The sequence below is a fragment of the Rhinolophus sinicus genome, chromosome 3 (assembly GCF_057876585.1).
Source record: "Rhinolophus sinicus isolate RSI-liver-muscle chromosome 3, RSI-T2T, whole genome shotgun sequence".
In the NCBI taxonomy this organism is placed as follows: Eukaryota; Metazoa; Chordata; class Mammalia; order Chiroptera; family Rhinolophidae; genus Rhinolophus; species Rhinolophus sinicus.
The window spans coordinates 131,183,307-131,198,643 of NC_142503.1; the positions used below are offsets into that span (position 1 = coordinate 131,183,307).

The 15,337-nt window shown below is 34.6% G+C and overlaps 1 protein-coding gene across 3 annotated transcripts in view; it reads left to right on the forward strand.

Annotated features, from left to right (window-relative positions):
- Positions 1-15,337, forward strand: part of SLC12A6 (solute carrier family 12 member 6) — an 84,279-nt gene that overhangs the window by 39,281 nt on the left and 29,661 nt on the right. For 2 of the 3 annotated variants that reach the window (XM_019752867.3, XM_019752869.3), the window contains exon 2: positions 6,684-6,728. The exons of the other annotated variant lie outside the window; for it this stretch is intronic. In XM_019752867.3, the coding sequence (XP_019608426.1) occupies positions 6,684-6,728 (45 nt within the window). The remainder of the gene's footprint in view (positions 1-6,683; positions 6,729-15,337) is intronic. 3 annotated transcript variants of the gene reach the window in all.

Below are 15,337 nucleotides of genomic sequence, written 5' to 3' on the forward strand. Positions count from 1 at the left end.
ATTGTTTGTTTATTGTTTGTCTCTTCCCCACAAACATACGCTCTTTGACAGGGATTTTGTTGCTGCATTTCTAGTAATTAGAATAACATTTCATATGTAGAAGATGCTCAAAAATATTTATTGAATAAATGAATGAAAAAAACTACAAATTTTAGAGTAACATGGACATTACCTTTGCAGACTAACTCATGAGCTGTCTTTCCAGAAGATAGCATCACCTTGTCAATGTTTACCATCTTCATACAGTCATTATCATACCTTTCTAGGATTTCTGCAGTAGACTCCTAATTAGTTCCCTGTTTCTACTCTTACTCCCTCCACAGTCCATTCCCCAACCAACAGCCTGCGTCTTTTAAAAAGTTAACCAGACCTGTCATGCTACTTAAAACCTACCATTGTTTCACATCATTTTAAAAGTAAAATTCACACTTTTTACCATGGTCTGCAATACTACAACATGTATCTGTTATCTAATTTGCTGACCTATATTTTTAAACCACTTTCCTACTCACCGTGCTTTCGCCACATTAATGTTTCCCAAACATACCAAGTTTATTCCCATTTTAGGGCCTTTGCATAACTACTCTGCCCTGATCAGTCTTTTTCAAGATCCTCTCGTCTGTCTCCCTTACATGTAGGTCTCATCTGAAAGGTTATTTCCTCAGAAAGACCTTCACTGTCCACTCAATCCAAAATGGCCTTTCCATTCACTCTTCTTCATTTTGGCTTATGATAAGTGTTATAAAAGAAAATAATTGTGGTTATTCATTTTCTTTTATTCTTTATCTCACCAAATCTGCATGAGAACAGGAAATTTGTCTCTTATTTACTGCTGTATTCCTAGCCCGTGGAACAATGCCTGGCACTTACCGGTTACTCAAATGTTTCAATGGATGGATGGTTGAAAGAAGCTTTGTGATAGTTGTGGGGCGCTTCATAAAACTACAGAATCTCGGGATCCTCCCATGAGATCGAGTCATTAGGGTTAGTTACGTGACCCAAGAATTTGTAGTTTAACAAATATTCCAGCTGGTTCTTTTGACTAGGCAAATTTGGAAAATACTGGTTTAATGGAAATATTGCTGAATGAATGAATGAATAAACAGGATTGATGATTCAGGGAGTTATTTTAACCTTGCTATATTAATATGAATTAGTTGAACATTTCTCAAAGTGTATACCATCTAACACTAATTATACAATGCGTTTGATGAAAAACAAGTTATCTCTTCTGATATACTCAGAAATGCCAAATATTATGTTCTTCTTTTGTAGATTAGTTAAGCAACAATTAGCATATTGAACAATCTGATAAATTGTACATTATAGAAATCTACTTGACTATTAAATAGATTTGTCAAAATTACTTACCATCCCTGCCCCAAACCATATCTCACCAAGTCCCTATTAATACACTATAGAAGGTGCACTGAGCAGTAGCACCGCACGTGAAGTTCAGTCCATGATTCAGTGCTGCTGCCACAGCTTATTCTCTCCGTGGTTAGCTGTCTACACAGATCCCGGACGTGGGCACATAGTTTGAACTAAACTATAAATCCCAGCAGAAATTATCTTTTTTGGCCAGAAGTAGACTCTAAATGCCTTTAAGACTGGAAACATAAAGAACTAATGATTTATTAACTTTTTGTATGTTAAGATTTTGATACAACAGTAAATAAGAGACAAATTTCCTGTTCTCATGCAGATTTGGTGAGATAAAGAATAAAAGAAAATGAATAACCACAATTATTTTCTTTTATAACACTTATCATAATAGTTCCATCTTACTGCTTAATTTTACTTTGCCTTAAATTACCTGATATTTTTCAACCATTTATTTATTTAAACCCAGTTAATCACATGTTAATTTTTCCCCGTCTATCTAATTTAATTGCAGTAAGTTCAAAATCTATATGAAGAGCATAGGCTTTTCAGGTTTTACCTTATTTCAACTTGTTTTCTCTCTCAGGTTTGTCACTCAATGAAGACCTACCCATGTAGAGAGGCAGAATCTAATAAATATGAGTGTTAGAGTAATTGTCTTTGCTTTCATCTTTAATCATCTTTGCCTAAATCTGAGTCAAATGTTTTCTTATGATGATAGTGCTTCTTTGTTTTTTAAAATTCAGAGTCTATAAAATTAGAAATGTGTTAAGACTGGTGGTTTCAGGTACTTGGTATCCTGAAATAGTTTTTGTAGTATGTCTAGATAACCTAGACAGTAGCATAATACGCTAATTGTCCTGAGGTATATGCGTGTGGTCATACTTACGTCTTCGTCTAAACAAGTAGTTTTCACTATTGTGTTAATGAAATGACTCATTCTATCTTTAATGAAGACAAACCTACACTGGGTTTTAGATGCAAGTTTTAGATACAGGCTTAGCTTTATTTGCTTCAAATTCACTACCAACGATAGTAGATGAAGTGATTATGAAAGAAAATTTAGAAAAAGACTATTGCTATGGACAAACTAGGGGAAATAATAAAGCTTTTTAGAAAAACTGTTTACAGAGGTAGTTTTGCAAGTGAGTACCACCTATTTTTCTCTCTCTGTCTGTTTTCTAAGGCACTTGACAAGAAACTGAATAAAATCTCTGTTCCTTACCATTTACGCAGGATACATTAAATCTGAGCAAGTGCCTTATGTGTAAAACTACTGTATCATTATTGTTAATGTGGAAATATTTTCAGTTCACTTTTTTGATTGCGAAAAGGTATGTTTTATTTTTTATTTGCACTACTATTTTAACTGGTAGAGTATCACAGGCTTTTGAGTATAGCCTGGCTATATTATGAACTAGGAGTAGCTTTATTATGACCACCGAAGAGTAAATGAGGTTACATTATTGGCACATTGTTCTTATTACAGGAAGTAATTTGGTTAAAATAAATGTCATTTTGCGTAACATTTAGGGACAACTCCCAGTCTCAGGCAAACTTGGGTGTGTCCTCACCCGTGATAAAGGCAGAAACATGTTAAATGGGAGTGTTCGGATATAGGACAATAGAAAGATGCCCAGACATATCTCAACAGTGTTGACTGCTCTACACAGTTTGGATTGCATACCCAGAAACACCCTTCAGCTTAAACCCATTTACCAATTATGATTTTTACAGGCATGCCTAGTTTCATTCTACTGGCTTCACAAGCCATTTCACTCCTGGATTCGCCCTTATTTCAGCTTTTACATATAGTATTAATGAAGCATCTACAGGTCTTGGGGGTTAATATCCATCTTATCAAATAAGTAAAGACTGCTCCCATCCCTTAATTATATTAAATGAAAAACAAAAGTTTAAGTTGAACTTGAACGAACTACATAAAAGACTTCTTTGTACTCATCTCAAAATGGGGTGTTCAAAGGAAGAGTCCTGGCTTGGCTCGCGAATGCATATACATCACTTATGCCCAGCTCAAAAGGCAAGGAAGTATACAGTACAGAAGGACGTAATTCTTTTTAAGAAAAAAAGTCATTAATATTCCCACCTCTAAATTCACACCTTCTCTGCCTGAGTAATGTGAGATGTTTTTCCATTTTTTATTCATAGATACATTCCCTAACAATTCCAGATAACTTGTTTTAGGCTCTTGTACTTTGTTTTAGAACAACAATGTTAGAATTACAGAGTACTGAGAAGCATGAACATAGGTTCTCAAGACATCAAGACTATATCTCTAACCTTTCTCTTTGGCAGTAATGTGATGTGTCTTTGGCCATCTATCAACCCAGGTATTTGTCTTCTCAACTATAAATATTAAGATCCAAGGTTCTCAACTTTGTTCTGTCCTAGCAGACCTGAGCAATAAAGGCAGACATGACAGACAGTAGCTGGGAATCAAAATCTTGAGAAGGATATCGGTATGGTTTTAGGAAGGAAAACAGAAGATGCTGATAACGCCTCTCTGAACTTTTCTTTTAGAATCACTAGAGTAGATCTAGATAACCAAAGTTCTTCTGGTTCTAAAATTCTGTTTCTTTCTCCACTCTTCTTCCATACCTTTATATACCTGCTTCTCTAATGATGGGGCCTGAATTTTCCCCTTCTCCAGGGGTGGTGGTGTGGGGAGAGGGGGAGAGGGAGAACATCTAACATATTCACTACTATGGAACTGTTATTCCTGCTTTGTCTTATATGCAAGAGCAATCCATATTCTTTTTAATCTTTTTTTTTTTAATTGAGGTATAATTGACATAGAAACATTATATTAGTTTCAGGTGTACAACATGATTTGATATTTATATATATTGTAAAATGATCACCACAGTAAGTCTATTTAATACCTGTCACCCTACATAGTTACAGAATTTTTTTTCTGATGATGAGGTAAATCCAATTTTGTCATGGTGCTTGGTCTTTCAAAGGTATTGTTGAACTTAGTTTGCTAATACATATTTTGTTGAGGATTATTGCATCTATGTTCATCAGGGATATTACCCTGTGATTGATTTTCTTGTCTTGTGGTGTCCTTGTCTGATATCAGGGTAATGCTGGCCTTATAAAATGAGTTTGGAAGTATTCCCTCCATTTCTGTTTTTTGGAAGAATTTGAGAAGCATTGGTGTTCATTCTTCTTTGAATGTTTAGTAGAATTCACTAGTGAACCGTATTGTTGATTTAGACAGGATATAAGATGAGTGTAAATTAAAACTGGAAATTCACGTGTTGGTATGTTGGGAAAATATGTTAGAATAGAAAACTGTGGAATTTCTCTTTTTCAAAACCAAATTAGGATGAAAATCTAAAAATATATCTTAAAATGTACACATAGCATTTAACACTTCCTTGTCAGAATCAGGTTTCTACTTTATTTCCTCCTTGATTCGCGTATGTAGAGTATACTACATACTCTAGTACGTACTATACATCAGAAACCAGAATTTGTTAAGTATTTTCATTGGTTCTTTGTCTCTGTGATGCTTAAAGTGTTCAATTTAATTAAGTAAACATTTATATTTATAAACACCATAGAAGATATTATTTGAATTTTCTCTAAAACAGTAATTCTTAAATGTTTTTGGATCTTGGACCTCTTTGGCAGTCTGAAGCCTACAAATTCCTTTTCAGAATGTTTTTAAATGCTACAATAATACACATATAAATATATATGATTAAAAAGAACATTATTACACTAAAGTACAGTTATCAAAATATTACACTTGTAATCTAATGATATAAGTGCTTCTTTATCAATACATTGAATAAAACCTAGCAACCGTCCTAATAATTACCATAATTTCAGAGTAGTATTGAACCTAAAAGATACCGAGATATGTGCAGCAACTACAGTGTGACATGAAAATATCTGATATTTATTGTTGACAAAATTACAGGTACTTTTATATAGTTTGTTGCCTACATTACATTTGGAGAAAATACTGAACTTCCATTAGAGGTTAGTAAAAATAAAGATGTAACTTCTTTTCCCATTTTTCACAGACCCCACCCCACCCCTGGTCTGAAATTTGTATTCCCAAACACATTCCAGGAAGCCAGATGTAATCCCCTGTATCTCAAGAGACTTAATTTTTTAGGAAAGTAGAGGTGAATCTTTTCCTTATTTAGCCTTTAATGCTTTTAATCCTTTAAAATATGCAAGTGGTTGGTTGTGAAATAGTGATTGTCAGTATGTCTTGCATTAGGAACTTGACTTATGGCCACTAATTTTATGATAGATTACTGAACAAATAAAAGTTTATAAAATACAGTTTGTCGTTTTTATCTTAAAGTCAAGTCAGAACATATCTGCTTTAGTTATGTCTTGATTTTGAGCTGCTATGGTCACATGTCATATGTTCCTTTGTCGTTGAAGAGAAAATGGAACTGTGTTGTAAGCCCTAAATCATCCTTTAACTTTATGAAACTGATATGGCTTGGTCAAATTTGTATGATTATCTTCTTTTAATTTATATTTTATTGTAGTAAAATATATAACACAAAATCTATCATTTTCACCATGTTTAAGAGCACAATTCATGGCATTAATTACATTCACAATGTTGTGTAACCATTTACCACTATTTCCAAAATTTTGCATCACCCCAAACAGAAATTTTGTACTCATTAAAAACTAACGTCCGATTTTCCACTCCCTCCCCCAGCCCCGATAACTTCTAATCTACTTTGTCATTTTGAAAATACGCCTTTTCCAGATATTTCATATAAATAGAATTATAAAATATTTGTTCTGCATCCAGCTTAGTTCACTTAGCGTAGTGTTTTCAAGGTTCATCCATGTTGTAGCATGTATCAGAACTTCATTCCTTTTTATGACTGAAAATATTCCATTGTAAGTATATCCCACATTTTGTTTTGTCAGTTCATTTTTTGAAGGACATTTGGATTGTTCCTGCGTTGTGGCTATTGTGAATAATGCTGCTATAAACATTGCCATACAAGTGTCTGTTTGAGTCCCTGTTTTCATTTCTTTTGGATATATACCTAGGAGTGGAATTGCTGGGCTGTGTGGTAATTTTGTTGTTTAACTTTTCATGGAAGCAATGTGATTATTTTTTATAATAGTTCATTATATTTTTATTATCCTTTCATTAATGTTTCTTGAGCACTAAAAAAATTTTTTTTTGCTTATTTCCTTGGTTGACTTTTGTTGCTGGTTTTTAAGAAATTATTTGCTTTGGTCATTCATTTTTTTTCTTTTCTTTTCAATTGTTTGTTTTTCAGACCCGAGTCAGAACTCCATCACAGGGGAACACAGCCAGCTGTTAGGTATAGTATTACTGTGGGGATTGATTCTCTAAAGTTACCCTTTTCCCCACTTATACTAAAAGATATTACTCCGTCTCTCATTCTATTTTCTATCCCCTCCTTTTCTACTTTTCACTCAACTTTTTTTCCTGCTCTTTCTATTCTGAACTTGGTAAGTTTTAGGAAAACTACTTCTGCAATTGATTGCTAAGACTCAGTCTAGTTACATTAAAAATAATTTTAATATAAGTGCCAAATCATCATGTTGTACATTTGAAACTAATATAATGTTGTTTGTCAATTACACCTCAAAAAATAAAAAAGGTAATTTTACATGGTGTGTGGTTTTAAAAGAATCTGTAAGGGTTGGAGCTTGTTTTTTATGTAATTTTGAAAAGAAGATATAATACTCTATAATATCTTGGGCTTTGCAGCTACTTTTCCCTTCCTATTATTTTTATTGGTCTTATACTCACTTTCATTTTAATTACTGAAAGTACTTCATAGATAGTATGGCCTTAAGTGAGCCATAGAAATTGATATTCCTGTTTCTTATCTGTGAAATAAGTTATGGAAATGAATTGATTTTCTTTAGGTGTCACTTATTTAAATTTCAGTAAGCTTGTAATTTGACAAGAATTTCATGACATCTCAGAAGTGATACATTTTTAAACATAAAAATAAAACATACTCAGGTGAGGAATTCAGATAACAAAAAAATATATACTATAAAGAAAGTAAAAGCCCTCCAGAGTATCTTCTTCCCACCATCTCACCTCTAATCCCCTGAGGGACTGTTGACCCTTTCTTGGGAATTCTTCTAGAAATTTTTAATTACACATTTTCATATTATATATGACTTTTTCTCCTTTTTCTGTCAGTTGAAATACACAACTGTTCTGTGACTTCCTTTTTTTCTACTTAACATTATCTTGGATACCTTCTATCAATACATAAAGATCTCCCTCATTTCTTTGTGGTAGAATAGTAATCTGTTGTATTCCTATGCTATAATTTTACTCAGCCACTTCCTTATTCATGAGCATTTAAGTTATTTATAGGTGTTTTACTGTTACAAATTATGTTGCGGTGAACATCTTGTACATATATCCTTGCGTTCTTATTACCAGTATATTGGTAGAATTAATTCCTAACAGTGGAATTCTTTGCTTAAAGGGTATGTCCAGTTTCAAAAAGATACATAAATTTAAATTTCTACCAATAAGGAGTAAGGAGGCATACTCAGCTCCCTGTCACAAAAGTAGGTATTATCCAAAATGAGAAGGAAGAAGTCAAATTGTCACTTTTTGCAGATGACATTATTCTTTATATAGAAAACCCTAAAGACTCCACCAAAAGTCTATTTGAAACAATAGACAATAAACAAATACAGTAAAGTTGCAGGATGCAAAATTAGTGTACAGAAATCCATAGCATTCCTATATACTAACAATGAAATTTCAGAAAAAGAAATAGAAAAAAAAACCCCACGCAATTCCTTTTGCAATTGCAACAAGAAGAATAAAATACTCGGGAATAAATTTAACAAAGGAAGTGAAGGGAAGGACCTATACAGTGAAAACTACATTACATTATTTTAAAAAATTGAAGAAGTCACAAAGAAATGGAAAGATATTCCATGTTCATGGATTAGAAGAATCAGCATAGTTGAAATGGCTGTATTACAGATTTAATGCAATCCCCATCAAAATTCCAGTGGCATTTTTTAAAGAAATAGAACAAAAAAATCATCAGATTTGTATAGAAGCAGAAACGACCCCGAATAGCCAAAGCAATTCTGAGAAAAAAGAGCAAAGCTGCAAGTATCACACTCCCTGACTTCAGGTTACATTCGTATACTACAAAGCAACCATAATCAAAACAGTATGGTATTGGCAGAAAAACAGACACACACCAATGGAACAGAATTGAGAGCCCAGAAAACAACCCATATATAAATGGGCAAATAATTTTCGACTAAGGAGCCCAAAACCTACAATGGAAAAAAGAAATCCTCCTCAATAAATAGTGCTGGGAAAACGGAAAAGCCATGTGCAAAAGAATGAAACTAGACTCTTTGTCACCATATACCAAATTAACTCAAAACGAATCAAAGACCTAAATATAATACCTGAAACAATAAAATATATCGAAGGAAACATAGGTACTAAACTTATGGACCTTGGACTGAGAGAGGGTTATAAAAATTAGACCTCAGAGGCGAGGGAAGTAAAAGCAAAAATAAATGAATGGGACTATATCAAACTAAAAAGCTTCTCCACAGCAAAAGAAACCATCAACAAAACAAAGAGTCAACCAACCTAATGGGAAAAGATATTTGCAAACAACACCTCCAACAAGGGGCTAATATCCAAAATATATAAAGCACCCATACAACTCAACACCAAAAATCAAACAGTCCACTTAAAAAATGGGCAGAGGACCTGAACAGACACTTCTCCGAAGAAGACAAACAAATGGCCAACAGATACTGTGTTTCCCCGAAAATAAGACCTAGACAGACCATTAGCTCTAATGCATCTTTTGGAGCAAAAATTAATATAAAACTCGGTCTTATTTTACTGTAATGTAAGACTGGGTCTTATATAATATATAATACATTAATTTTTAATATATTAGGTCTTATATTAGTTTTTGTTCCAAAAGACACATTAGAGCTGATAGTCCAGCTAAGTCTTATTTTCGGGGAAATGGTGTATGAAAAGAAGCTTGACTTCACTAGCTGTCAGGGAAATGCAAATCAAAACCACAATGAGGGCAGCCAGTTAACTCAGTTGGTTAGAGAGCAGTGCTCATAACGCCAGGATCTCTGGTTCGGTTCCCACATGGGCCAGTGAGCCGTGCCCTCCACAAGTAGATCGAAAACAACAACTTGACTTGGAGCTGAGCTGCGCCCTCCACAACTAGACTGAAAAACTACGACTTGACTTGGAGCTGATGAGTCCTGGAAAAACCCTGTTCCCCAGTGGGAAAAAAAAACCAAACAAACCCACAATGAGATACCACCTCACACCTGTTGGAATGACTATTATCAACAAGAAAAACAAGTGTTGGAGAGGCTGTGGAGAAAAGGGAACCCACGCTCATACACGCTGGTGGGAATGTAAATTTGTATAGCTACTATGGAAAGCAGTAAGGAGGTTCCTCAAAAAATTAAGAATAGAATTACCATGTGACCCAGCAATCCCTCTTCTGGGTATCTACCTGAGAATTTTAAAAACATTTATTCATAAAAGTATACGAACCCCTATATGTTCATTGCAGCATTATTTACAGTGGTCAAGAAATGGAAACAAAGTGTCCTTCCATAGGTAATTGGATAAAGAAGATGTGGTATATATACACGTTGGAGTATTATTTGGCCAAAAGAAAAGATTAAATAGTGCCACTTGCAACAACATGGATGGATCTTGAGGTTATCATGCTAAGTGAAATAAGTCCGATGGAAAAGGGCAAGAACCATATAATTTCACTCATGTGGAATGAGCAACAAATGAACAAAGACAGGCAATAGTATGGTGGTTACAAGCGGGAAAAAGGGGTGGGGGGAAGGTAGAAAAGGGTAAAGGGGGTCAAATATATGGTGACAGAAGGAAAATTGACTTTGATTGGTGAACACTCAATGCAGTATACAGATGATATAGAATTGTACACTTGAAACCTATTTAATTTTATTAATCAGTCACCCCCAATAAATTTAGCAGTTTTTAAAAAAGTAGGTATTATCAATCATAATTTTTTTTCACCTAAATGGTAAAAAATGTCATCTTAAGTTTGTACTTCTTTATAAGTGAGGTTAAGTACTTTTAAATATATTAACAGCCATTGTGTGTGTGTGTATCTTTTGATTTGAGTCTTATTTTGATTTGTACATTGCTGAACTTTTAGCTATTTGAATATGTGCAGAGCATCTGTAGAAAAATATAAGCTATCAAAAATTCTGAAGTAGGTAAAGTACTTGACTTGTTTGCTTTTATTAAAGGTTCACAATATTAAGTAAAGAAACTGGGATACTCCTTTTCTGCTCTTTCAAGGTTAAGGACGTAAGTTTCTGGTATTCTCATTCCTTTGAGTAAGTTTACATCCTGGAACAGTACCTTACGCCCAAAGTGTTTTAAATATATTTTTAAGGAAATGGTTTGACATATATATTAGGTTGGTGCAAAAGTAATTGCGGTTTAAAAAGTTAATAATTGCGAAAACCGCAATTACTTTTGCACCAACCTAGTAGCTAGCAATCTGATCACCGAGGTTTGAGCCTCATGGTATTGGGCTGTTACCGTCCTCGTTTTTACATTTTTATATTGGATAGTTTATTTAAACTGTTCAAAATTAGTCTTCTGAATATAAAAATGTTATATTTCGATCAGGAATGGTTAAGACTTCATCAGAAGGTTCGCCATACCATGAAAAAGTGTATTTTCCCCTAAACTATTAAGTTGTTTGTATCTCGGATATATGCTGACAGGTAGAGAAGCTTGAGAGTAGATCGTCTGACCAGGAACATGTGTGTAATGGAGGTAGGGAAGGACTTAGCTAATGAGATGTACAGTTGGGAGAGGTGGTACTGTTCCAGTGTTACTCAGCTGGATGTTGTGTCCAATTAAGCACTTGTAGTGAAAGATAGCAGGCGAATTGTAGGCAAAAAGACATCGCATGTGATTGTGAAGGGAAGGTTCTCTTAGTCAGTATTAGACAAAAACCCTAATAGTATTTGCAAAAAGACTACTCCAGACATTAATTTCATTTGGCAGCCTACAATTGCATTCAATTTTAAACAAACCTGGCAATTTAGCCAGAGCCTTCTGGCCAGATCCTCAGGTAAGTTCATCTGCGATCCTGGGTTCTCTCTCTTAGGTTCATTGGGTCAGATTATGCTCTTTTTTTTTTCTCATGCTCTAATAACTGCCATCTTCTGTCTCCCATTTTAAGTATCTTTGTTTTAACTATAGCCTCAAAATCCTTAAAAGACTGATTTATTTTTTAAAATGTTTGCAAAAGAGTGAAAGATGATATTTTATTTTCTAATTATCTTATAGTTCCTCAGAAAAAGCATTGATAGCTTTAATTAAAATCTTGTCAGCTCTCTGATAAAAAACTCATGTAGGATCATTTTGCCTAGTAGGTGAAAAACTGGTTCAATTGCCTTGCCTATTGCATAGAATTTATAATAGCATTTTACAAACCTTCTAAATGTTTTTCTTTTCAAAAGGGCACAGCTATTTTAATGTTCCTGCTGTTCCCACTGACTCATCAGATCTCTTACAAAACTCAGGGTCATGCTGAGGAAATGTGTGAAAGGGTGAAACTGCTATTGTGATAAAGAATCAAGCTGTAGGCTTATGATTTATCATCTCTCTCTCTCTCTGCATAATTTTCAATTTAAAAAATTTTAGAAAGCAACATAGGAAATGAGCAGCAGGCCTTGGCATTTTAACAACCAGTTTTACCAAACATTCAAGGAAAAATAATTCTGCTTTTCTACAGTTTCTTTCAAGGAATAGAAACACAAGTAAACACTCCCCAACTCAATTGGAGGCTTGCATAACCTTGATACCAAAACTTAACAATGACAATATGAGTAAAATATAGGCCAGTTTTACTTACGAACACAGATACAAATATCCTGAACAAAATATTTGCAATCTGAATCAAGCAATATATTTTCAAAATTGCCTCTGTAACCAAGTTGGGCGTGTGCTAGAAAGACATGGTTGATTTACCATTAAAAAACAATTTATGTACTTCAGTGTATTAATAGATTAAAGGAGGAATATCATACAATCACCGTAATAGATGTAGGAAAAACATTTGATTTGTAACATATCCAATATTTAAATTCGTGGGTTCATAATGATACTTAAAAAAAACTGGTCACCTATGGAGAATTTTAGTGAACCAATTCATTATTCTGAGAATGGGTGAAGAGAGGGAAAGAATGAAGTGTTTAGCTTGCCTTTAACTATACCAATGGATAACCAAATAGGATATTAGAAGAAGTGGCTCATTATAAAAGTATTTCAGCTAATAAATGAAAGAATAATAATATAATAGAATCAGAATTTCATCATTTTGTAACCCCTCATAAATCAATGGATCCAGGCATTAATCATCAATATAGTTGCTAGTATCTCAGAGTGAAAAACAAGCAGATGACATGTACTTCCTGATAGAAGATCAAAATACCACTATGAAGGAATTTTCCTCTGTCTCCCATCTAAAAATACTGAATGTGGTTAAACCTCTAGACCCAACCACCAATTTATAGGAAATAACAACAAAAACTTAAACACTAAACTACTGTCTGTCTATGAGTTTTTGTTTCTTTGTTTGTTGTGTTCCTTTGTTGCTTTCAGTTTTATATCCCACATATCAGTAAAATCATATGGCTCTCAACTTTTTCTGACTTATTTTTCTTAGCATAATAATCTCAGGATCCATCCATGTTACTGCAAATGGCACTATTTCATCTTTTCTTACGGCAGAATAGTATTCCATTGTGTATATATACCACATCTTTAACCATTGTCACCCCAATAAACTTTATCTTAAAAAGAAAAAGTTAAACCTCACATGGATGCCATCCTCAAAATTCAGACCATCAGAAACTACTGAACAAATGACACATTTCTTCAAATAAATTGCAAAGAAAAAGAGAAGGCTAAAGCTTAAGAGATACAGCAACCAATCATAATGTGTGTCTCTTATTTGGCTACTGATTCAAACTCAAAAATAAAAAATATAATTTATAACATTTGAGACAACCTTTCATTTTCACATAGTCGCATAATTCAAACCCAGTCCTGTGCCAAGGAAAATTAAGTACATTTACTTCTCTCCTGCCCAGCTCACACCAGCAAAAGGCCATTTAACAAGACCAGGAGGCTAAGGGAAGAATTTGAGATTTACTGTAGGCACACACTGCAGTGTAAGTGGTAACTGACAAAAGCAACATTATAGAAGTAATAGCACCACAACAGTAAAGTTTTTATAAAGAGCAAGACATTTGGTAACCATTTTTTTGTTTACAAAAAAATGTGTACCATAAAAAAATGGAAATCTGAAATCTTTAGTAGAACCAATGGTACTCCTATCAGTTTTCATTTGAATTGTGTAATGAAACGCCGGTGAGTTTCACAGTAATATCAGCATTATTTGGATAGGAAAATGAGAAAATGAGAAACATAATAGTGATCTGCTAGGCCGTTTAATTCAAAGCATTACTGAGGCCAGTCTCAGTAGGTATCCTCCAAAGGAATCTTCTTGGTATCCTGAAACAGCCCTAGCACATATGGATTCAGTTCTTAGTTCCTGCAGAATAAGATTATTTGTTATTCAGAAATTCTAGAACTCCCATTCTATTTGGAGTTTCCTGGGGTCACAGTAGAGACCCAGACTTCCGAAGGCTGTACATGCTGTACTGCATGATTTCCCACCAAGATATTCAGACCGAGAATTGATCGATGCCTTTCTGTATAACCACTCCTGATTTTATGCCTGATTGATCCGTGCCTTTCAGTTAACCACTCCTAATGAGAGCTGTTTGCCTTGCCTGATTGGCCAGGAGCTCTGTGGGACCCTCCCATTCCGCAGCACCACTGCAAGTAGACCTTGGGTAGGACAATCTTGGAGGCATCATTGGTCTTATAAACGTAGACAAAGTCTCCAAGGACATTCTTCTGCCTCTACAAAAGGAAGCAAGCGAGTAAATGGGAGTTGGACGAGAAATAGCCAGGAACAGAATTCTGAAAATTAAGGTGGCTGCACTTGAAACTTGAGAGTAAAGTGGCCCCAAACAGATGTGTCAGGACTGCAGCAATGGGAGCCAGAGCTGCTAGGAGGTGGATTGGACCAGTAGGCAGCAGGATGGGGCAGGAATGTTCTGAGGCCAGATTTTTACAGCAAGAATATTGTAAGGCTGTTAAACTGCGGGGAAATGGCGTGCTGAAGCTGGGACTCCTGCTCCTGTAACCCCCAAGAGGGATGAAATGGTCCTGAGTCTGGGATACAAAACTATTAAAACAATAAAGGGTGCAATTAGGAAAGATGAGCATACTACTCAGAAATCAAAGACTGTAGAGAGAAGGAAAACAAATAGAACTTCTAAAAGAGAAATATAATTGATATAAAAAAATGAAGAAATTAAACAGTAGATTAGAAACAGGTGAAGAGTGTTTGTGAACAAAAAGGAAACTACACCTAGACATACCTTAATGAAAGCTGCACCTAAGAAAAGATCTTGAAAGCAGCCACAGAGAAAAGACATGAAAGGAACAACAGAATGGCAGAAGTATTCTCCATAGCAAAACATAACAATGTTTTAAAGTGTTTGCAAAAGTTTTATTATCCTAGAATTATGCTTATCAGGACACTCAGGAATAAGGGCAAAATACAGGCAATTGTAGGTATATAAAAGCTGAGGACATTTTTCACCACAAAACTTGCTCTAAACTAGTGGTTTTCAACTAGGGACAATTTTGCCCCCTAGGGGATATTTGGAAATATGTAGACCTTTTTTTATCTCGCTACTGGAGATGCTACTGGCACCTAGTGAGTAGAGACCAGGGAAGCCCTTAAACATCCTACAATGTACTGGACAGTTCCCCCAA